The sequence below is a fragment of the Rhipicephalus microplus genome, chromosome 2 (assembly GCF_043290135.1).
Source record: "Rhipicephalus microplus isolate Deutch F79 chromosome 2, USDA_Rmic, whole genome shotgun sequence".
Lineage (NCBI taxonomy): Eukaryota > Metazoa > Arthropoda > Arachnida > Ixodida > Ixodidae > Rhipicephalus > Rhipicephalus microplus.
The window spans coordinates 270,068,777-270,093,503 of record NC_134701.1 but is presented as its reverse complement, the minus strand read 5'-3'; the positions used below and the strand labels follow the sequence as shown (position 1 = coordinate 270,093,503).

Here is a 24,727-nt window from a genome sequence, read left to right as displayed (position 1 = left end):
ATAAAGAACGCATGTGAGGCTATCAAAAATATTAATTGGCCACATACAGTTAAACACTTCTATCTAAGCAGAATAGCGTATCCGCACCCTCACTCAAACTTCAAGAGTGATGAAGTCACAACGCCAAGAAAACTACCAACACAGTCGTACTACTCACCGGTTCAAATTAGGGAGTGGTACGGAGCAGAAAACATAGAAATGACGTTATTTGCAAAGAAAACACCTACTCGATAGTACGCATTCTCTGGTACTGCGGGTCACTGACACCCGATATTAGGTGAGACCGCTATGAAAGACTAATCAAATCACTAACATCACAATCAAAGCTGAGATGTCCAGTTCACCCATGGTACGGCCAGGAGGCTTGACCTCCCGGTCCCGTCGTTTGAGATAGCTCGATTAGGGATCGAATAAAAAGCCACCAAAGCTTGCCCACGTTGCCAGACATCATTTTGGTGCCATCACTGGGAAATTCTTAGCGAGATGTACTTAGCCCAGTCCCGCTGCTCTACGGGCGTGAGAGACTTCTTGAACGTGTGATGAATTGAATCACAGGAATGCTTGAGTTAATGGGCGCACGTGCAATGGTGCATACTTGCCGCTTTTCTAGCAAGGGCCACTTTTGACTGAAGGGCGCACTGTTCGGAAAGAGGGGGAATCAGTTTTGTGACCACACGTATTTTCGTGCTTTTCCTTTTCGTATTGAAGACATAAATATTGCACTCTGTGAGTGCGGGCATGGCAGCACTATACATTAAATTTTATTTTTGTGCTAACCTTGCTGACGTATTGAGCGCATTATTCTACGAGCCTAATTGTTTTCGAGCGACAAAATTTGAGACACGATCAGAAGAGCTAGTATGTTCAACGCTGTATACAAGCTGACGTTCGGGCCTTGTTTCTTGCTAATGTGGATGTTTGGGCGTGTTGGGGCGACTTATAAGAAACGAAACAGCGCAGAAGGCAGAGCACAAGCAATATAAGTAAATATTACTTGTGTCCTCCTTTTTCTTGTGCTCCATCTTTCGCGCTGTTTTTGTTGTTGTTTGTTTCCGGCTTCTTTTTTCGTTCTAGAAAAGCCAGCTTTTCTCAAAAGGTAACTGTAGCTTGAAAAAACGCACAACTCCAGTATTCCGCCGCAGTAGAGTCACCACGAGAACGAGCATGACGGCGAAGCCGACTTCGTTATTGGGGACGCAGCATGTGAGTACTAGAAGACGCAGCGACGAAAAGCAGTCTGCTTATTTTTTCATATCAGATCTGTGGAGTTCATGGTGTCTACCGAACACATCGCGGTGATGTATTTAGGCCTTCCTAAGCAGATCTCACTTATGCATGCGTGGCGCCAATGCATGCGTGCGGTATCAAGCAGATGTGGAACATCGTTGTGAATAAATGTTTCTGTGGTGTAGAGAAAAAAGGGTTTCTTTACGCCGAGCAAATTAATGTTTCTCACCGCATATTGCTTCGCTGGATAAAAAAAATCTGTTTCGAATAGGCGCACCATCATCTAAGTGTGTATACAGTAACACACGAGTACATCAGACCCGAAGGGCGTCGCTATAAATAATTTGACATGCCCGAGATTAAATATGCGTAATATCACTGCCTGAAGCATATTTATGCGTGTTGTACTGCCCGTCGAGACGATTGTTGACTCTAAACCTGCTTCTAAGACGTAAAAGTTTGCCTATTACTTATTTCTAATCTACAACTTCATGTGAAACGTACGCATAGGAATAGAGAACACACTGCGCTTTCGAAGCAATATGGCGATACTCTTCCCGGTAACAGTCACAGGTAGCCCGCTTCACAGCATGGCATTTAGTTTTCGTCGCATTGTGTGTGTGTGTGTGCGTGTGTGTGTGTGTGTGTGTGTGTGTGTGTGTGCGTGCGTGCGTGTGTGTGTGTGTGTGTGTGTGTGTGTGTGTGTGTGTGTGTGTGTGTGTGTGTGTGTGTGTGTGTGTGTGTGTGTGTGTGTGTGTGTGTGTGTGTGTGTGTGCTGCGCACGCCGTCCATATTTTCACTCCCACTCTGTGCTTGTTTACTGCCTTGCTTACAGTGCCCTTTGGATATAATGCACTATTTGTTTACATTATTTACACGTGCTGCAAGATGACCAATTTGTTATAGTCAGCTTTGTGGCGGTGCAGTCATGCTATGCCGCAAAGCATAAACAACCCGGCGAAGCCCACCAGCAAGAAGAAGTGTAACTGTCACGTGTATTGTCTGATAATTAGTACGTTTGCCTTCTTTAATTATAAAATAAACGCCCACACAGTCTCCAGTCAATATATAAGCACTAAATCGCCTAATAAATGCACAAGTGATAACGGAGGTTTTTGCAGTTCTTATAACTACCACACAAACGCTTAGCACAAGCACTTGATTGGAGAACAGACAAGGAAGTCCTCATTCCTGGAACAGCCTTACGGAGAAACTTCATTATGCCAACAGACATTATGACAAGATACCAATTGATCAGATGGCCTGCAGCACGCCGGTGGTCTAAAGCATGATCGCATGGTAAACTTGTTGCACGATTGCGACGAGCCTACAACGGTGTGTACTTCAGAAATCAGCTGCTACACTTTAGATGAAATAAAGAAGGCGCCGATGATGAATTTTGTTATCATTGTTGAGAACCTTGGCAATCTGTATCAATTCAAACAAACTATCGTCAGTCAACTTAAGAAAACAGGACCCACCAAAACTTTAACGCAACGCACGCTCACGATTGCCTCAAGTTTCACCTCTCTTGGCGACTTCCGCAGGAAGTTTCTCTGGGTACACGAAAGCGCTAATTTTGCTGAAAGGTAAGCAGTAGCAACCATTAAACGCGCTTACACCGCTAACATTGGGCGATGTTCTGGGGGCTTTTGAGCTTCATGAGCCAATCTGGCTCATTCGCTTCACGTACAGGACAGACAATGAAGTTTTAAAAAATTGACTTTTGCATCACTAACATATGTATGCGCGCAAAATATACTCCGAAGTAGAAACAGCATTAAGTAATTCATGACGTTAATGTAGTATGTTTACCCGCCGCTAAAAGTTCGTGAAATATGTTCAATACGATCTTCTTTCATGATGTCGCTGGCAAAAACATAGTAAACTGTTAAAAACATAGTTTACGTAGTTATTTGGAAAGTTTGGACAACAAGAAATGCTGAAGATTTTTTTGTGAACATTGTCGCTGCCGCTTCCTCTAAGCTGCAGTTGCTGAAGTCCAGCGTAAGACCACTCTTTATTATTTTTTTCTGAGGTTGCGAGGTGCGTCATGCTCAATTAGTCTCTACGATTTTGCCTGTATATACAAAGGACTTCACATACCCATGACATTAGGTCGCGGGATCGAATCCCGGCCACGACAGCCGAATTTCCGATCGAGGGGAAAATGCCTGTGGTTCGTGTGTTTAGAATTAGGTGCACGTTAAAGAACCCCAGGTGGTCGAAATTTTAAGAGTCCTCCACTATATATAGCGGCGTCTCTAATAATCGCACGGTAGTTTTGGGACGTTAAACTTAACCATCATTATTAACCATAACATTGTTCGTGGCTTTAATGCGAAATCATGCACGAAAATTCTTTGTTGAAGGTCGCAAAGGTTTTATGCATTAATTTATTTTTTAATAAGGAATGTAAAATGTTTTTCACTAAGTACCTCAGAGCCTGGCACAGCAAAGCACGAGCCTGTCGCCACTCGCAGGACAAGCTATTTTCATATTCATTTGCATATTTGTCCATACAACTTGGTGACCTCATCTGTTTCTGTATGGTTTTCTTTGTCGTTTCTTTTTTATTTTTCTTCTTTTCTTTCAGTTTTTTTCTCTTTCCTATCCTTGTCTCACTCTCTCCATTTCTCGCTTGCTTCCTCTTATCCTCCTTTTTTTTTCTCTGTTACTTCTTTCCTTTTTCTTTGATTATCTCTTTTTCTCTTTCTACATTTATTTCTCTGAATTTTATTTCTGGTTCCTTATATGCTAGCCTAAACTTTACCTCCTCTTCTCTCCCTCTTCCTCACACGCACTTCCCTTCCCTTTCAATGCTATGCTAGTTCTGTTAGAGTGCCGAAATAGCCAAGTGGTAAAGTGAAAGTGAAAAAAGGCACGCATAACAAATCCTTATAGTGTCCTGCGTGATACTGTGTGTAGGTGTTCGACGAAAGACCACGCTTTGAGGAGCCAGACAGTGATGAAAACTTCCCGCATAAATCCCCACAAACACCGAAATCTGAAGAAACAATCAAGACGGGTAATTCTATATAAAAGAAAACGAGTGGCTGGAACGCTCGCTTTCGGTTCGTGAATACGCGGGTTCGAATCCACCGCAGCAGGTTTTTTTTCACTAAGATTTCCTAATTGTTATATTTTTACGTCTCTTTGTTTATTTCCCTCTCTATTTATTCGCCCTCACCTTCACACTTCTTCGTTTTGCGCTTTCGCCTTACTACAGACTATATGTCTTATATGTCATATGTCTTATGAAAAATATTCTGTAAGCCGAACAAACCGGTGCGCGTGTTCTGGGAACGCGGATGAAGAGAAGGATAAAGAGGACGAAGAAAGCACGCGCCATTTGATGATGATGATGATAATTGTGGGTCATGAATCTTTACGTTGAGCTGAACGTCTTTGCTGTTAAAATTCATTGAATCAATTTTTTCTAAAAATTATATTTAAATAAGCCAATTATTTTATACAATTACGTTGAAACATTCAAAGAAAACTCGATGCACAACCTTATCATAAACCTGCATACAATGACCATACGTAATGTCTTCTGACGCGCAATGTCAGGACTCTAATATTTATTTATTTATTTATGCTTTGATACTGCAAACTATCAGTTATATTGAAGGACTGAAAAGGCACACAATTGAAAAAAAAACTATGAACCATCTCTCTGAAGAGAACTCTGATGAGATGCGAAGCAGCAGCGGTGCGCATGGCGTTGACCCGGTTGAAACGGTTGTCGACGCGGGTGCTGGAAGAGCAGTTTGAAACGAAGCTCGGTGTAGCGTTTACTCGAGTAAGCGTTTGTTTGAAACGCAAAGACACGGGAGATGGTATATTAGCTAGATGGGACTCTGGCGCTGCTATCGTTTAGCGACCATGGGTATTATGGGTAGTACACAAACTTGCTTAGTCATCGTACTTGCGGGCGGCGAATCATACTTGTGTGGCTTTGTTTACGACTGTGTCGGTTTTGTTTTGAAAGAAAGAACGAACCATTTTGAACTTTGTCCCCCGATTTCAAATGGCAATCCTTCAAATGGCAAAGCGGTGAAGTGCAACCACTGAAAACTTGCTGATTTTTTTTAGGAAACAGCTCCAAGCCACACGAACACACACGGAGCCAAAAGAACAAAGACCAGACAAATCCGTGTACTGCCCATCATTGCCATGTCCACTGAAGCGCCGTGCATGCAGCTCCCATAGGCACTACCGCCAGAGTTCCCTCTAGCGTATGTTTAGGAAACTATGGGAGGTGGGACGCGTTGAAGATGCTTGCGCTCGGCTTCCTTGGCTCGCGTCTCGGCGGTGTTACCGGCGCGCCGTCTGTATTCCCGAACGCGATCGGTGTTCTTGACTCGCACCTTGTCGGTGTCGCTGGTCTTCCACTGCCGCCGCTTGCGTTCGGCTTCCCTGCTCACGCCTCGTCGGTGTTGACGTCGTCATTCGCGAACGCGATCGGCTTCCTTAACTCTCGCAACGCCGACGACAGCCGGGAAAGGTACGCGCACATTAGCGGGAAGCATGCCGCGACGGCGTCCCACCCGGTGGCGCGATCGCGCGGTAAGGAGCGGCGCTGTCCACATTGTCGGCGCCGCGAGATTCTCGAGGCGAGTGCAGCGCGCGCACCCGCCGGCTCGCAGCGTCTTCTCGCCGACAGACGGAGGGAGGTGGCGAGGGTGAGATGATGGAGAGGGTGGCGAGGGTGAGGAGTGGACTGCGAGCAGTGGAGAGGGTGAAGCGAGAGAGAACTTACGCTTGGCGAGCGCGCGGCAGGCGAGGGGGAGAGAGACGTCACCGCGCCCTGCTAGGAGGGCGTGAGCCACGACACCGCTTAAAACACCTGCGGCGAGGGGAGCGGTGCGGATGGAGGGACAGCGTTACACAGGCTAGTCAAAGAGCTGCTTCGCAACTAAAAGGAGCAACAACACAAGCGCACCTTACACAGAGACTATGAGATGACAAACAAGCGCTCTATGCGCTTGACGTACAGTTGTCAAATAAAAAAAAAAGAAAAGCCATTACGAACAAAGAGACAAAACACCCAATGTGGCATAAGATATTTTTCAAAGCGAGCCATTGCATTTCATTTTGGCACTGTCACGTGGTTCTGGAGTTGCAATTCGAAAGAAAAAAATACATTTGAACCATAGGTGTAACCAGGGGTAGGCGGGTGTTCAACCATCCAAAAGCACTTTGACTTAGGCGAGTTGGTACATAATTGAATAGGCTTCAGCGCAATTTAATAAGTCAGCGCTCGTCTGTTTTCCGTGCGTCTTCATTTGTCTTCGTCTAAATTGCGCTGAGGCCCATTCAATTATGTTCAAACATCACCACCCGGAAGTTTCCAGCTTTGCATGTATACATATACACGCACACATACAAATGTACGCACGAACATACCAAAAAGTATGGTAAAAACACACCCCAAAATATTTCTGGCAACGCCCCTGACGTTGAACGAACACGTTTTTGAGTTGATAGCACCGTTACAGGTAGTAGTGGTTCTTTTTGTTTTGTTTTGCAATATGCATGATGCTTTTAAGTGGCTAAAGAAAGGCATTTAGTTTACGCTGAAGCACCGCAACGACAGGAAAGTATAGCGAGCCCGAAATAATCTACGCGAGAATAAGCTGCCTTCCTGACAACCACTGCTGACAAAATCGCTGTCACTGCGCATTCCTCTATGTAGACCCCTGGCGTGTGCCAGACCTTTTCGGTGGATTAACATGTTAAGAGAAAGTTGCTCTCAGAAGCCATGAACACTGTCTTGACCCCTGCGACCCGGACTACGGGAAAGTTCGGTGCACAGCTTCTTTTAATGACCTCTCCTGTCTTGATATGAAGGAAAAGCTAAATAATCTCCTAGAAACCTGTCTGTTATTGCGACTTAGTAAAACTTGTAGTTGGGCTAGTTGTTACATGCTTACTCAAATAAAAAAATGGCGCCTAGGATCAAGACAAGTAATCAAGACAGAACAGGATACGCGTTCTTTTTTTTTTATTTCTGTAACTATGTCATTTTTCTCACGTGATTTGCAGCTACGTTACCTAGGCTACAGAAGCTTTTAAGGGAGGGGGGTGGGATTCTTTGACATGGTCATTTCTTGCTCGGTATGCCATGACGAAAAAAGTTGAGGGGTTGGGGGGGGGGGGGGGGCACGAACCTGGTGTAGTAACTACGCGGCTCACTCTGGGTTATTATCGGACGTGAGGCAATTGGCATATGAACCCCGTACCAGCCTATACTTTCGCAGTCATGCCTACGCTATCGTTAAGTAATGAAGCATTCCGTACTCGCCCTCAATGAAAAATGCGAGTTTTTTTGTCACGACTATATAACAGTTAAAAAATGCCGGAAACAGCTTTTCCTTAACTGACTCTACACGTATCTCTCTATGTATATAGGCATCTATCTATCTGCAACGAAATCGAAGCTTGCAGCTCTTGCATATTGCCCTCATCATATTGCAGCCACCGTAGCCCATTATCGACCTCGTGCTTGACACCTCAGCGGGTAAACTACCATGGCAGGTCTGAAAAAATTGTTTCCTGGCATTCATCATTGGCCCACTATGATTTGCGGTCGCAGTAACGAGTAACTTGTAACTAAGCTTTTTTTTTTTTTAACCTCTCTCCCGTTCTTTGTGTCCGCTGCTAAGACAAATGCGCATGACTGTAAGAATTACATGCGACTAACGGAACAAAATGGTTGAGCTTTCAGCTTTATGGCGTCCTGGTCAGTAGCATCTGTACCGGCTCGCATTGAGCGCATTTTGAGAAAACGCCGTTTTGCATTCAAAGAATGTCACGCGGATAGAGCCATCATTGTTACAACCATGGAAACGGTTCTGCTGGACGTACCTGGTGTCACCTGGAGTCTGGTCGGAGGCGAAGTGTGAGGATGCTCCCGCGAAAATGAAACTCACTGACCAGTTTTCGAAGGCTCCTCCTCTTTCTTGTCAGCGAGATGCATTGTGGGACTCTTTCCATTGGTCATTTCGTGGCTGGCCCGAAGCGGAGACCGACGCCTAACGGGCGAGGGGTCGTGTGCAACCGGGTCGCGCGAAATTGTGTGCAGCGTTGGCAGGTCCTGACGTGCAATTTCACCCTTTGCAGGTGCAGCAGATTATGGTCCGCGCTGCGTTTACAAACAAACATCGCAGTCTTGCATTTTTATTTCAATTTGAAGAGACCACTTTGTGTCTCGTTTGAACGGAATTTTTAACGGCGAACGCTTTTGTGAAGCTAGACTGGAACGCTGGCTGCAAAATAAAAAACAGAAGAAATAGGCATATACGTATATACAGCTGACACCACAACCGCGCGACTCATAAAAAACAAAACTAAATTATTTATGATGCCCCGAAATGCATTTTTCCTTCAAAGAACCTTCATGAGACGTAAGGTTGCAAACAAGAGACACGTAACGTTTAACCCAGTATAAAGTCAGTGTCAGAATTTTAGGAACCACGATGCAAAACAAGCAGGTGATCACTGCTTCGACAGGCACTCATAAAATCGGATTTGCAGCCTGTTCTAAAATGCTCCAACAACGCGTACTGTGCAGTTTGACCGAATCAGTTAAACAATCGGTGAGAAATGAGAAGTTTTCACAATTCTTTTAGTCACGATACTTTTGCCGCCGACAGTACTTTATTCAAACTAAAAGCTCTTTTTTGCGTTTTCTGCATCGCTATTTACACGGTTCACTTGCTTCCGCTCAAGGACATGTCACCAATTACGGAAGAGCCCAAGGAAAACTATGGGTCTATGAACCACGACTCGAACGCTTACCTGTTCACAAACTATCAAATACATCACCTGTGCATAATACTTCTTGAACAGTATGAGTAGCATTCCATAATCCCAGACAAGATTATGAAGTAGGCACTTTTGAACTAGTTCCGACGCGTTAACTGCGAAAAAAAAAAGAAAACATAAGTAAGCATGGCTAATAAACTGGACACACATTAAAGGAGACGGTGACGACTGCGTAGCGCCTATTGTCGTATGCGTTGTGTATCCGAGTTTAATAATGATCATATCTAGTGGTTTACATGTTAGGGTGTGACTTTAACAAACGCGATCATGGTGGGTTGCATTCAAATCGGTTGTTATAAAGAAAGCTAACAAATTAGAAGTTAAGCATTTGCGGTACATTCAAAGTGCATTTGTTACTGAATAGTTGCCTACATAACAAACCAGAATTAGGAAGAAAAATAAAGGGCGAATAAGGGGGAGCAAAGAATGCTTACGGGAGTTCAGGCTATTACCAGAGTCCCTCGGAAAGTATCAAGGAACTCTGCTGTAACTATAACGCAACTGAAAGTTGTTCGGGAGCGATACATGCAGTGAACCATAAGAACCTGGTGCCGTAAGCGCGACTTGGCATTCACTTACCTTCGTGCGCAGTCGAGATCGGACTGGACGTGAGTTGGCCGTCCACCACATTCGGAGGACATGCGTTTCGATGAGAAACCACATCAAACCGAGGCATCCGAGTGGCTTCGCTTTGCTCACAAAACTAAACATGGAAACGTAAAAAAAAAAAAAGAGGAAAGTACTTGGGAGGGAGTACTTGGGAGGGAGGAAAGTGTCGTTGTCTGTTTACGTCGTACATGGTTGGCGCCTTCGACGAAGATGGCGAAGCCCCGCAGTGGGGCGGGAGCTGCTTCTAAAATGCCAGGTTGAAAGGTGTCAGTTCTTCAAAGGTTAGAAAGGCATTGCCAGGCTTGTTTCTATATTTAGAAACGGGCAAAGGCTCGATCAGAGAAGGGGAGGAAGACAAAGGAAAGAAAGGGAGGTTGGACGGAGGAGGTCCCCAGCTTACTGCCGTGTATTTCGAAAGGAAAAAAAAAACGGATGTGAACGAATGAAAGAGAGTTTATGAATTTTGACGCCAAGAATTAGAGCATTTGATTTTCTCTGATTCAAGATAAAGAGTGAAATTTCCTGACAAGGGGAAGAACACCAAAGGAAACGTCAAGTACGAGCGCTCTGTTTTAAGTTCACGCATGTTGAAGAAAGAAAGAAGTAAAAGTTAGCATACATAAAAAAGCACTGTTCTGTTGTTGATTTTGTTTTAAATCACGCTGTTCACTATGAATTTATGTTGGCGCTGCGAAGTCACTACGAGAGTCGGTGCTACAAAATCATTACGAGAATCTCGATCGGAGACAGCAACAGAGGCATTAATAACGACTCCAACCACATTAAGTGTCCCCCCCCCTGCTTTCTCCTTCCCCCTACCCGGCGCATCGTGCTAGCGTCAGCAGTCGATGTGCTGCAACAGAAATTGTTGCTGGGATAGTTTGTAAACCATTCCGGAAATTATTTTAATACAAACACGTGGTGAATTCACACACGCACACAAGCACGTTTGGTGCCTGCATGTGTGGGTGTTTGCGTGTGTGCGCAGAAATAATTTTTTGGGGAAAAAAAGACCGATGTGCTGTTCGCGGGGTCTCTCAGAACAAGTTCCTGAAATAAAGGTTAAAGAGGTGCCCGGCTTCCCTTTGGTGGCGACCAGACAAGCACTACTGGATGGAAACGAGCTTCCGTGCAGTGGCCGTGACAGTACAAGCCACGCGTGCATACATACCACAACAAGTAAGCGGTCTTCGCCACCCCTCCCCCAACTCACCTCCCCCCCCCCACTCCATACAGCCTGAAACAAGGTCGAGCCTTCTCTTGTAGAAGAAAGCACGGTCTGCGCTACGCTCGTCTCCGCATCTCCCTTCAACTGCGACGTGATGGCTGCGCTCGTTTTCCCACTCAAGTCGTTCGGTTCCTATCCAAACAAAGCGTTTCCATCCACAATGCAAGCGCTGGCTTCTCAAACATGCCAAACGCGGTAATTTCTAGGTGGATAAGCTTCCAGGTAGAAGGTGTTGTTGGGGAGGAAGACCCGGAAAATGTTTGCAGCTGCTTTCTCGCAGAAGCAAAGAAGGAAACGGAAAATACACTCGACAGAAGAGAAAAAAAAAAAACATTTCCAAAAGTGCATGCATTTGGACGAGGATGAAAACAATAAGAACGCAAAAAGGAATTCGAAGAGTTAGAGAGCGTAAACATTAGAAGGCAGCCAGCACAGTATCTGCACCAACGGCGTGTTTGAAAGTGTAAAAGTTCCTGAAACTGCTTCGGGACTTCGTCAAGAAAACGGCGCCTACACGATCCACCTTACTCGCCTTTGCTTTAACCCACGACTGCGGTATATAGCTTCTTTCCGGGCCCCAACTCTGCCAAAAATGCACGGAGTTATTTCTTTCCTCCGTGATGAAAATTCCACAATGGTGGTATCGACCGTAGTGGGGATTATTGGGAAAAGTATTCCCTAGGAATCGGCAGTTTTAGTTTCATTTACGACGTTAAATTAGGGGAAACTTTGAGTGATGTCATGCCGTCACGACGCCAGTGTCAAAATGATTAAAGGCCCTCCCACTACAAACGGCTCGTACATAGTTGTTCATGATCAGCTGTAAAAGCGTCAACAAAGCGAGCAGCTGCGCAAGTTCGCGCGTTGCCTTGCAGACTTAGAAGTGTGGCAGCTTGGGCTAGTTGGTATGACATGGCGATAGTTATAGCGCGAGAACAGAACGACGACACAGAGACAAGAGGGACCTTCGTGTCCTTCTTGTCCCTGTGTCATCGTTCTGTTCTCGCGCCATAACTATCGCCTTGCAGACGCGTAGTGGGACCATCGCTGATATGCAAAAGGAAGAATTAATTATGGCTTAGTGGGCACTTGACAACCTGTACTTGCAGTAGGCATTCGAGGATAGTTTGAAACGGTCAACGCGACGCTCACAGTCGTTCGTTTCTGTACGACCCGGTTGAGGGCCCATGGACCGAAGCGCCACTAGCAGTTGAGAAGGCAGTAGGCATGGCACCCGATTACGCTATCGCGTTCTACTCTCGACGGCGAAGCTCAAAGCGGCTTCCAAGTTTGTTTTTTAAGAGTATTTAGGAAACTTACTATTATTTATTTGCGTTCCCCTTAACTATGCTTTCAGTAGCAATTTAGTTAGCTGAATAAACAGCATTCTCGCTTATCACGTTGAAGTAAAAATTGAAAAAAAAAACGACACAGGCTTGACTCTGATACGATGAAAGTGATCCGGTATGACCGATCACACTTTAATAATGATTTATGAGTGCTAAACAGCCTACGTTTCGCAGCGCACGATGGGTAATTTACTGACCACGTTCTTACCACAGGACTAAAGAAAATTGTTGCTACGTACAAGAAAGAAGACGAGCGAACATTAAAATGATTTCTTAATTCAGAAAGTTATCATGGCGTTGAACAGGGGCGAATCTTCACTGTGGATTGAAGAGAGGTGGCTTGGTCTGTCTCCCGGGGTGCGTACTCTGGACCGACCGAAAGAAGAAGGTACCTGCAAGAAAGCAATCGCAGCAGCAAAGTCTGAGCAACAGATGACACCTGCACGTAGTGCACTTGTGAAAATGCAGTTCACTTTACAATGATCAGAATGCAGGGAAGCCGTAGGCAATGCGTGCGTTTCGCAGAGTGTTTGCTTTAAAATGCGCTCCTAATTATAACCTCGAATATTTTCCAATATTTTTCATTATAAGGGGGAGAGGAGACTACCCCCCCCCCTTCTTTGCGCAAGCCGGGATATTTTTTTAAAGAGCATGGCTATGGCTTTTCTTAACCGCCAGCGGACTGAAGGTCATCCTGTCTAGTAGCTTTTTCACAGGGGGCTGTTCACGTCCGTTTCTCTTCTTTCCAGGCTTTTGAAAGATTCGGATCATGGTGCAGTGACAAGTAGGAAGTAGGGTGCCACCGTCACATTGAGAACTAAGTCGCAGTACACACACACACACACACACACACACACACACACACACACACATATATATATATATATATATATATATATATATATATATATATATATATATATATATATATATATATATATATATATATATATATATTGTGAGCGCGACAAGCGAATGACTCTTTATTCTCTTTGATATCATCATCACCTGTTCATCTTCTTCATCTGAAAATATCATAACCAGCGTGATTTAGCTCGAGCCTGGCTGAATAAAACGGTTCCTCACAAGTGGTGGTCTGTGCTTTTCGTTCCCTCAAGTCCTCTCGCCCGTTCTCGCTGGAGATCCACTCGGGTCGTCGCATACAACCCCCTGCCATGGCGGCCCAAGAAAACCCTGGCCCATCCAACGTCGCCGTCTATACTGCAGCCACCGCCACCCACTCCGCCCAACAACATTCGCCTGCGTGATCCACCTGTGTTTTCCGGTCTCCGAGGCAATGATGTCGAAGACCGGATCAAGAACTACGACCTCGTCAGCGATTTGAACAGGTGGGACAATCCACAGAAGTTGCGCAGCGTCCCATTTTACTTGTCCGATGTTGCGAAAACTTGGTTCTGGAACCACCACCCGGATCTTCCCGACTGGGACACTTTCGAGCAGCAAATTCGTCAGATATTTGGTGCCCCTGCAGTTCGCACTGAGGCAGCAAAGAAGAAACTCGCTTAACGCACGCAGCTGCCGGGTGAATCTTACACCTCTTATACTGAGGATGTCCTTGCACTGTGCAAGCGCGTCAACACCGGCATGTCTCAGAACGACCAAATACGCCACATTATTAAAGGCATTAACACCGTCGCCTTTAACACCCTCGCCACGCAAAATCCTGCCACCACCCAGGACGTGATAACCATCTGTCAGCGACTTGGCGAGCTTCAGTCTCTTCGCCTTTGCTACGATGCCACCGACGTTCGTTTGCCTGCACCCCTCGACTTGCGTGCGCTTATTCGCGACATCGTTCGTGAAGAGCTGCACGGGCACTGCTCTTCCTGTGCTGCGGAAGTTACTTTCCCTTCTGAAAAAAATAGCTTGCGAGACCTGATTTAACAAGAGATCGCCTCCGCATCGCGTCCGACGTGTTCCAACAGTGCCTGCGTGTGCCAGACGCGCATGTACGCCGAAGTTGCCGCGCTCTCTGCCGCACCCACCGTTTCTGTGCCTACAACAGCAGACCATACGCTTGTGGCTTCGTTATCACCGCCTGTGCGTGCACCACCTTACTACGCACCTCAGCGCCCACTTCGACCAATCTGTTACTACTGCGGCTATCGAGGACATATCGCTCGGTTTTGTCGAAGGCGCCAACAAGACGAGCAACGCGGCTACGCTCCCGAAGAACATCGAAGCTTCCGTCCGACCATGCATGAACTACCTATACGACCACCTCCCGATCGTCCTATTACCGTTCACCGTCTCCTACTCACCATATGGACATGCCTGGGAATTCCCGTACGTCTCACCGCAGGTCGCCTTCGCCAGGTCGCCGTTCAGTGTCGCCTCTGCGGCCCGCCTCCCATTCCACGAACGCCCACGCGGAAAACTCCCCAATGCAGTTTTAGGAGGGGAAACTGCATCTACCGGACAGCTAACAATTCCTCCGGAGCGGCCATCGAATTTGATAGTAGTGTTTGTAGAAGGTGTACGCGTTGAGGCTCTTGTAGACACTGGCGCTGCCGTTTCGATTATTCGTGCTGATTTTTGTTCCCGCCTTCGAAAAGTCACCACACCTTATGGCGGCCCACCTCTACGTGCGGCGACCAACGCTCTCATTCGTCCACTTGCACAGTGTACCGTTCGTGTCTGCATAGAAGGCATTCGTCATCACATTGTTTTCGCGGTATTTCGTGAGTGCACCCACGCTCTAATTCTTGGGTGGGATTTCTTGTCTTCTGCGTCCGCTTTCATATCACGTCATCAGTGCCTCCTGCATCTAAATGTCACTGACTATTCTCCGCTTGAACACGATGGACGCATCCGCCTTGTCACCAAGTCAGATTATGTACTTCGGCCATACATCGAAGAAATTATAAGTGTTAATTGCACCGACATTGTGGATGGTGACGTACTAATTCTCCCTTACGGTCATACCCTACGTAGGGGCATTGTGATCACACCAGGGCTTATTCGCTTCTTCGATGGGTCTACGTACCTTACCGCCATAAATCAAACGCCCGAGTGTGTACTGCTCCCCTGTGGCTCAACAGTATCTCTCGCGGTCGACAGTGAGCCTGTTGCAATTGTTACTCTTCCGAACAACAACCACAACGATGTTCCGAAGTCACAATCACTGCGATTCAATGCCTCTGCCACACCTGTGTCGGCAACAATAAGCAATGACTTAACACCTGATCAAACTGAAGATTTGCTCGCCCTGTTAAATAGACACCGTTCTCTATTTGACGTGAACTCGCCCGCCCTCAGCATGACTACCACCGCTACTCACCACATCCAGACTGACGGCTCTCGTATTGTACATCGGCGTCCATATCGCGTGTCTCAGGCAGAACGCAAGATCATCGAGGAAAACGTCTCAGACATGCTACGACGCAACATCATACGTCCTTCCTCGAGTCCCTGGTTATCCCCAGTTGTTCATTCTCGTTCAAAAGAAAGATGGGACAGTGCGTTTCTGCGTCGATTACCGTGCGCTAAACAAAATAACGCGCAAGGATGTTTATCCCCTCCCTCGGATCGACAATGCACTGGATTCATTACAGGGCGCACAGTATTTTTCCAGCCTCGACCTTAGGTCAGGCTACTGGCAGATACCAATGTCGGAGTATGATAAAGAGAAAACCGCCTTTTCAACGCCAGATGGGTTGTACGAGTTCAATGTGATGCCTTTCGGACTCTGTAAGGCTCCCGCCACCTTCGAACGCATGATAGACGGAGTATTGCATGGTTTGAAATGGAAAACATGTGTGTGCTATCTCGATGACATGGTCGTGTTTTCATCCACGTTCTCGCAGCATCTACAACGTCTTAACGAAGTCCTCACATGCCTTGCAAAAGTCGGTCTACAGCTTAACACCAAGAAATGTACTTTTGCTAGCAAGACAATCAAGGTTCTCGGCCATCTTGTCGGCAAAGAAGGAATTCGGCCCGACCCCGAGAAGCTTGCCGCTGTCCTCGATTTTCCTCGTCCACTACGTCAAAAGGACCTGCGCAGCTTTCTTGGGTTATCTTCTTACTTCCGGCGCTTCATACGTGGTTTCGCGGAACTTGCGCCTCCGCTGCATCAACTCCTCGCAAGGAACGTCCCCTTCATTTGGTCCGAAGACTGCGAAAGCGCTTTCACGGCATTGAAGCAAGCCCTCACATCGGATCCGGTACTGTGCCACTTCGATTCCACCGCACCCACCATCCTTCACACCGACGCAAGTAGTCATGGTCTTGGTGCGGTACTCTTGCAGCGTGACAAAAACTCACACGAACGCGTCGTTGCTTACGCAAGTCGTGCTCTTACCGCTCCAGAAAAGAACTACACTATCACCGAGCAGGAGTGCCTCGCTGTTGTTTGGGCAGTGCAAAGATTCCGATCATATCTTCACGGCCGTCATTTTACCGTCGTGACCGACCATAACGCCCTATGCTGGCTTTCATCGCTGAAAAACGTATCGGGTCGCCTCGGCCGCTGGGCGCTTCGCTTGCAGGAGTATGATTTCGATGTCGCCTACAGATCTGGGAAGAAGCATCAAGATGCTGACGCTCTATCACGCTGTCCTTTGCCCAGCGGAAGCCACTCACCATCGATACTCCAAAACGACAGCGCCTCTCCAATCGCAGCGTTAAGTTCATCACCTGCCACCCTATCCGTCCTTGTTTCACAACAACGTGTCGACCCATACTGCCGCACCATTGTTGACCGCTTGACCGGCTCTACTACTCCTCCAAACGCCAGACTCCGTCGACAACTTAAACAATTTAAGCTTGTCGGTGATGCTTTATGTCGCTACATTTACCACATCGGTGGCAACAAATGGGTACCCGTCATTCCACGTTCTCTGCAACGTGAAGTTCTGGAAGCCTTTCACGATGATCCAACCGCCGCTCATCTAGGCTATCACAAAACTTACGACAAAATACGAAGTCGTTGTTTTTGGCCTGGCCTCTCTTCAGCCATCGCTAAGTACGTCGCCTCTTGTGTCCATTGCCAACGGCGAAAACGACCGACAACTGCTCCGGCTGGCTTAATGCAACCTCTTCCTTGTCCCGCCTCACTTTTGAAGTCGTTAGAATCGACTTGTATGGCCCTCTTCCTATATCATCCAATGGGAATCGCTGGATTGTCACCACCGTCGACCACCTTACCCGCTACGCAGAAACAGCTTCTATACCACCTGAGACTGCCACTGAGATAGCCGATTTCTTTCTTCGCCACATCTTTTTGCGTCATGGAGCTCCACGCATTCTCCTGAGTGATCATGGCAAAGTCTTCCTCTCTTCTATTGTCGAGCAAGTTTTGCGTGCCTCGAACACTGTTTAGCTACCACCCGCAGATTAACGGATTGACTGAACGGTTTCATCGGACCCTATCGGACCCTATCGGACATGATCGCCATGTACATTCACCCCAACCACACGAACTGGGATGCAATTCTACCCTTCGTGACATTCGCCTATAATACGGCTGCTCAACGCACTACCGGCTTTTATCCATTTTTTCTCGTCCATGGTCGCTCGCCGAGTTTCGCTCTGGATGTCTCTTTCCTTTCGGCCCCTGCACCCTCGACGGCTCCTTTCTGTGAAGAATTCCTATCTCGTCTCGCACACTGCCGTCACCAGGCCCGTGTTAACACCGGCCTCTCTCAAGACACTCGAAAATCTCGCTACGACTCGTCTCGCTGTGTTGTGAGTTTTTACCATGGTGACGAAGTTCTTCTATGGACTCCACTACACGTCCCCGGCCTATGCGACAAATTCATCAGTCACTTCATGGGCCGTACACGGTGGTCGAACAGACATCTCCTGTCAATTACCGCGTTTCTCCTCTTAGCGCTAGTCCTGATCATCGTTGCCGAGGAACAGAGATAGTGCACGTATCTCGTTTAAAGCCTTATGCGCGACGCATTTCATAACACTGTCAAGCGACCAGGCGTCCGCTTTAGTGTGAGCGCGACAAGCGAATGACTCTTTATTCTCTTTGATATTGTTACGGGGAAGATTTATTCACCGAGAGCTGGTCTTGCTAACGGCTTAGAGAGCGCACAGTCAAGCAGGCCAACGGGAGAAACTCGAGAGTCCAGCCCACTACAACCACGTTGTCGTCTTCTTCATTTGGGTGCCAATTCAGCTGTGTCGGGGCGACAGTTCCATACACGTATCATCACCCCGGCCCGTAAGGCACCGTCTCGGTGCCTGTTAAATGAGCGAGTCGGCGTTGTAGGGCTTGAGACGAGAAACGTGGACTACTTCTGTTCTGGGTGCAGCAGCTGATGAGTTTGTGGTAGCGGCAATCTCGTAGGTGACAGGTGTGACCTGACGAATGACTCGGTAGGGCCCAGCGTATCGCGGTAGTAGTTTCTCGCAGAGGCCAACACGTCCAGATGGGAGCCACAGGAGAACAAGAGATCCCGCAGAAAAAACGGCATCTCTATGTCGACGGTCATAAAGAGACTTCTGTGCTGTCAGCGACGACGATAACCGAGCACGCGCTACCGCACGTGCCGTGAGGGCACGGGTGATTGCATTCTGAGCGTACGAGGTGGAGGATGGGTGGTCTGATGAAAGCAGTGTGTCGAAGGGCAGTAAGGGATGACGTCCGAACAGTAGATAAAAAGGGGAGTAGCCCGCTGTTTCATGACGCGACGAGTTAAAGGCGAAGGTTACGAACGGAAGAGCTATGTCCCAATCAGTGTGGTCGGTAGATACGTACATGGAAAGCATGTCCGTCAATGTGCGGTTTAGTCGCTCCGTAAGGCCGTTAGTCTGAGGGTGGTAAGATGTGGTGAAGTTGTGCACAAGATCGGGTAGCACAAGATCGGAGCAGATCACCAACCACACGAGATAGAAAGTAGCGACCACTGTCTGTGAGCAGGTGAGTCGGAGCACCATGCTGGAGAATAATGTCGTACAGTAGGAAGTCGGCAACGTCGGTTGCGCAGCTGGTTGGTAGCGCTCGAGTGATTGCATACCGAGTCGCATAGTCCGTGGCCACTGCAATCCATTTATTTCCAGTTGTAGAAGTAGGAAAGGGGCCTAGCAAGTCCAACCCCACTCGATAAAATGGCTCGGCTGGAACTTCAATAGGTTGAAGTAGACCGGCAGGGGGAGTCGTAGGCTTCTTTCGGCGCTGGCAGAGGTCACAAGATGTGACGTAACGGCGAACAGAGCGGTACAGACCCTTCCAGAATACTCGTCATCGAATGCGGTCGTAAGTTCTGGAGACTCCTAGATGTCCAGAAGTTGGAGCGTCGTGGAATTGTCGCAGAACATCCTTTCGCAGGTGATGCGGTACGACAAGTAAAAGTTCCGCTCCGTCGGGGTGTAAGTTGCGGCAGTACAAAACGTTGTCTTGAAGCAGGTATCTGCTAAGAGAAGGGTCAGCATAACGCGATTGAAGGCGGTCAATGATGGTGAGCAGCGATGGATCTCGGCGCTGTTCGTCAGCCACGTTCAGAAAGTCAGTGATGGCTAAAACGCAGGCATCGGATTCCAAATCAGTGAAGCTAGGTGGATCAACAGGGTGCCGGGATAAGCAGTCAGCATCGCTGTGCAGCTTTCCAGATTTGTAAACAACCGAGAACGTGTACTCCTGTAATCGAAGTGCCCATCGGCCGAGTCTTCCTGTAGGGTCCTTAAGCGTCGACAGCCAGCAAAGCGCATGATGGTCCGTGATGACTGCGAACGGACGTCCGTATAAGTACGGACGGAATTTCGCAATAGCCCAAACGAGGGCTAAGCATTCCCGCTCAGTGATGGAATAATTTTGTTCCACTTGCGACAAAAGGCGGCTAGCGTAGGCTATCACACGGTTGGTGCCATTCTGTATCTGAGCGAGTATAGCACCAATGCCATGGCCGCTTGCATCGGTGCGAAGCTCTGTTCGAGCCGCTGGATCAAAATGAGCCAACACAGGTGGTGATGTGAGGGCGGTAATTAGCGACGCGAAGGAATGTTCTTGGTCCCTTCCCCAATAAAAGGTCACATTCTTTTTGAGGAGATCCGTGAGGGGCCTAGCAATATCCGCGAAATTGAAGACAAAGCGGCGGAAGTATGAGCAGAGCCCAATAAAACTGCGAACTTCTTGTGTGGAACGCGGAACCGGGAATTCTCGGACTGCACGGACTTTGTCAGGATCGGGTTGAACACCAGTGGCGTCAACAAGGTGGCCGAGTAGTTTAATCTGCCGACGTCCAAATGAGCATTTCGACGAATCCAGTTGGAGACCAGCGCAACGAAAAACGTCAAGAATTGCCGAGAGACAAGACAGGTGGCTTTCGAAGGAGGGCGAGAAAACTATTACATCATCCAGATAGCAGAGGCCGGTCGACCATTTGAAACCGCGAAGAAGAGAGTCCATCATACGTTCAAAAGTAGCCGGGGCATTGCACAACCCAAAAGGCATGACCTTGAATTGGTAAAGGCCGTCGGGTGTGATGAATGCTGTCTTCTCGCGGTCGCGGTCGTCGACCGAAATTTGCCAGTATCCGGATCGAAGGTCAAGGGTCGAGAAATAGTTGGCGCCGTGGAGGCAGTCGAGCGCATCATCGATTCGAGGTAAAGGATAAACGTCCTTCTTGGTGATCCGATTCAGGTGGCGATAGTCGACGCAAAAACGCCAGGTGTTGTCCTTCTTTTTAACTAAGACCACAGGGGAGGCCCAAGGACTCGATGAAAGCCCAATGACGTCTTTACTCAGCATTTTCTCGACCTCCGTCTGTATTACTTGGCGCTCAGCATGTGACACGCGATAAGGGCGTTTGTGGAGTGGATGGCGTCGCCGGTGTCGATGCGGTGGGTTACGGCACTTGTGCGGCCCAGGGGACGGTCGTCGACGTCAAAGATATCCAGGTAAGAAAATAGAACACCCCGGAGCGCCACAACTTGGGAAGGTAAGAGGTCGCTCGATATCATTTTGTCGAGGAACGCCTTATTTTGCGACGTGATGACAGGTTTCGTCATGGTCTTAGTGTCAGGTGTAAAAGAAAAAATCGAACATTGATCAAGGGTGGAAAGATCGGCTAAAGTGATGCCTTGGGGAAGCACTTGGGTCGACGTAGAGAAGTTCAGAACTGGAAGTAGCCCCGTGTTGTTAGCAACAACCACTATAGTATGTGGTAGTGCGATGTGGTGCGTAAGGGTCAAATCAATGAGGGGAGCTACCAGATAGTCTCCATCAGGAACGGACGGGAAGGGCGACAGAGGAATGTACATAGCAGCCTGGGGCGGTAGCCGTAGAGACTCCACGGATCGTAGCCGAGTGCGACTTGGAGGAGTGAAATCGGAGCACAAAGGCAATTCGAGCCGTAAGATACCGATAGAACAATCGATTAGGGCGGAGTGGGCGGTTAAGAAGTCAATTCCAAGGATGACGTCGTGTGGGCAAGCATCGAGGACTGCGAAGAGAGCGGAAGTGTGGTGGCCAGCAACAGTAACGCGGGCAGTGCACATACCAGGCACCGATGTTCGACTTCCGTTGGCAACTCAAACAGTAGAGAACATAGCTGGTGTGAGAACCTTTTTCAGGCGAGATCGAAGTGTAGAACTCATAACAGATACTTGGGCACCAGTGTCAATTAGAGCAGTAACGGCGTGGCCATCAACGAACACCCGAAGTAAATTGCGTCTTGAATTTGTAGCCGGTTGAGGGTTTTCGTTCCGAGTCGTCAACGCAGCGCCACCTCCAGGAGCTGCACTCGTCAGTTTCCCGGGGAATGGGCAGAATAAGCCGGTGACGGAGAGCGGCGGCGTTGAGGGGAGCGTGATGACCGACCCTGAGGTGACGGCGAGCGGCTAGACCAGTTTCTCTGGGCGACGACGTCAGCGTAGGACGGTTCGGAGCGTGGAAATGAACGGCGAGCTGAAGGGTCCAGAATATGGTCATCCGGAAAACCGGGTTGCGAATAGTTTCCGCGGTCCTGACGGCGATCTACATTACGAAAGCTTGGCCGGAAATACCACCGTTGCGGCAATGGCGGGACATGTGCCCAACTCGAGAGCAAGAAAAGCAGATGGGTCGATCATTGTGCGTGCGCCACTCAGATGGATTTCGGTATAGCGTGGTGGAAACCGAGGAGTCGAAGCTGCCGCAGCGACAAGTGGAGCAGAGTGGTGGTCAGCGTTGTGGACGGGAGTGCTCATGGGCTGCGGCATAAGTCTGGCGGGCTGGGGAACCTGGACGCTCAGGTTAGCAAACTCCTGACGTACGACGGCTTGAATAAGCGAGACTGTTGTCCAGTTGTCTTGCGCAAAGGGCTGATAGGAAGCGGGTGCCATGGCTTCCAGCTCCTGGCGAACAATCCTTGCGATATTGGCAGGAGGCCCAAGTAAACGGGGCGCTGCAGAATCCTCGCAAGACGAAGTCGCAGCAGTGTTTGGTAGTCTCGCGATGTGGTGGGTGATTCGCCTGCTTTTAGCTTGCTCAAATCGCCGGCATTCAGATATGATGGAGTCGACAGTGGTGCAGTTCTTGCACGTTAGTATGTTGAAAGCATCATCAGCAATGCCTTTCAACACGTTGCTGATCTTGTCCGCCTCGGACATGTTTTTGTCAGTCTTCCGGCACAGTGCCAGTACGTCTTGGATGTATGTGACGTAACACTCCGTCGATGATTGAACACGCGACGCGAGTTCCTGCCTGGCTGCCATCTGACGAGCAACTGACCGACCGAACAAATCGCGAAGCTTTTGCTTGCATGTGTCCCAGCTGGTTAATTCTTCTTCATGCGTCTCATACCAGGCGCGTGCCGTACCCCGTAGGTAGAACAGAATATTTGCCAGCATAAGCGTTTCGTCCCACCTGTAGTGCTTGCTGACGCGCTCGAATAATGCGAGCCATTCTTCGACGTCCGTGCTGTCAGTCCCGGAAAACGTGCCAGGGTCGAGAAGATGGGGGGGAATCACAGGTGATAGAGCCGGCGCGGATGGCGAGGCCTGAGTGCCAGTTTCAGGCATCGCGGCTGGACAAAGCTGGCGTCCACTGCGGAGTTCCAGAGCCGGGTTGTGTGAAGACCCAGCACCTTCCACCAACAGATGTTACGGGGAAGATTTATTCACCGAGAGCTGGTCTTGCTAACGGCTTAGAGAGCGCACAGTCAAGCAGGCCAACGGGAGAAACTCGAGAGTCCAGCCCACTACAACCACGTTGTCGTCTTCTTCATTTGGGTGCCGATTCGGCTGCGTCGGGGCGACAGTTCCATACACGTATCAATATCATTATCACCTGCACATATTCTTCATCTGAAAATATCATCACCAGCGTGATTTAGCTCCAGCCTGGCTGAATAAACCGGTTCCTCACAATATATATATATGTGAAGAGAGAGGTGGAGAGAGAGGGAGTGAGAGAACTGTGGAAGAGCAAGACCCGCCCCCTCCGTGACTATGAAAACTCTCCGCCTACAGAATCAACAAAGTGACAAGACAACAGAATACCAGCGCGTGCGTATCATAATACTGTACACTTTGTTCACAACTTTTAAGAATAAGTTGCTTGACATGGTATAAAACAGATCCAAGTAGATTCGCTAGGGTTTATTAAACGTGGCTACGTAGAGCACAGGCGTATCATTTCTAATTTTAAGCGTGCTGTTGATACCTTCGATCCATGTGTCATTTCTCCTCCTCTCGTAACAAAGCTTTCTCTTCTCGACACAAGAAAGCGCTATAGCCTCTAATCTTTAACTTGAAGTACATATATCATGCTTACTGGTGATTGATTGATTTATTGATTGATCGGGTGAGTGAGTGAGTTCCATGCCAACAAGTGAAGTCCCGATATTCAACTTATTCTACAGACGGAATTAGCACGACTCTGCACGAACCTTGATCGTCGGTCACGAAGACAGGGTTCGACGAATCGGGTGGCTGACTTGCGGGACTCGTGGCGGCAGAGCTCGGACGTCCTCGTGCCGGCGCGCCGCTCGCCGCTCCACAGCGTCGTTCCAGCTGGTCGCGCAGCTCTTCGTTGCACTGACGCAGCTTGGCATTCTCGCGCTCGGCAACTGTAAACCACCGGCACGAAGAGGGCAGCACGCGGTGTATATAGCTTTGGTCGCGCAGTATGGACCGTGCAAATATACCGCCGCCTCACTTACCCTGCAAGTGTTCCTTCAGGGCTGGAGGAGAAAACGCAATTGGGTTCGTTGAATGTAAATAAAGGAAAAAAATCATTAAATATAAATATATATTATTGCTCGTACACTAAAGTGGAATGGCAAACAAAACGTCTAAATAGGCGGAAAGTCTGTACAAACATCTCGAACTGTTCAATGAACAGATACACTATTGTGGGCCCTTTTCTTTGGTGTATGAAGATTATCATCATTTTATGAAAGTCGGATATGCTTGGTTGCGCAGGTTGTAAACGGATACGCTCACACACAGAGAGGAGTAAACGGCTAGAACGTATACATGCTCGATATCACTGCCAAGAGGTATAGCCGACGACCACCTGAGCGAC

At 48.2% G+C, this 24,727-nt stretch overlaps 1 protein-coding gene across 2 annotated transcripts in view; it reads right to left on the bottom strand.

Annotated features, from left to right (window-relative positions):
- Positions 1-12,338: 12,338 nt before the first annotated feature.
- LOC119169231 (E3 ubiquitin-protein ligase CCNB1IP1) overlaps positions 12,339-24,727 on the bottom strand; it is a 32,351-nt gene continuing 19,962 nt past the window's right edge. For both annotated transcript variants that reach the window (XM_075881502.1, XM_037420344.2), the window contains exons 7-9: positions 24,363-24,383; positions 24,090-24,269; positions 12,339-12,638 (exon numbers count right to left, since the gene is read on the bottom strand). In XM_075881502.1, coding sequence (XP_075737617.1) covers positions 12,562-12,638; positions 24,090-24,269; positions 24,363-24,383 — 278 coding nt within the window. In that variant the 3' untranslated portion in view covers positions 12,339-12,561. The remainder of the gene's footprint in view (positions 12,639-24,089; positions 24,270-24,362; positions 24,384-24,727) is intronic.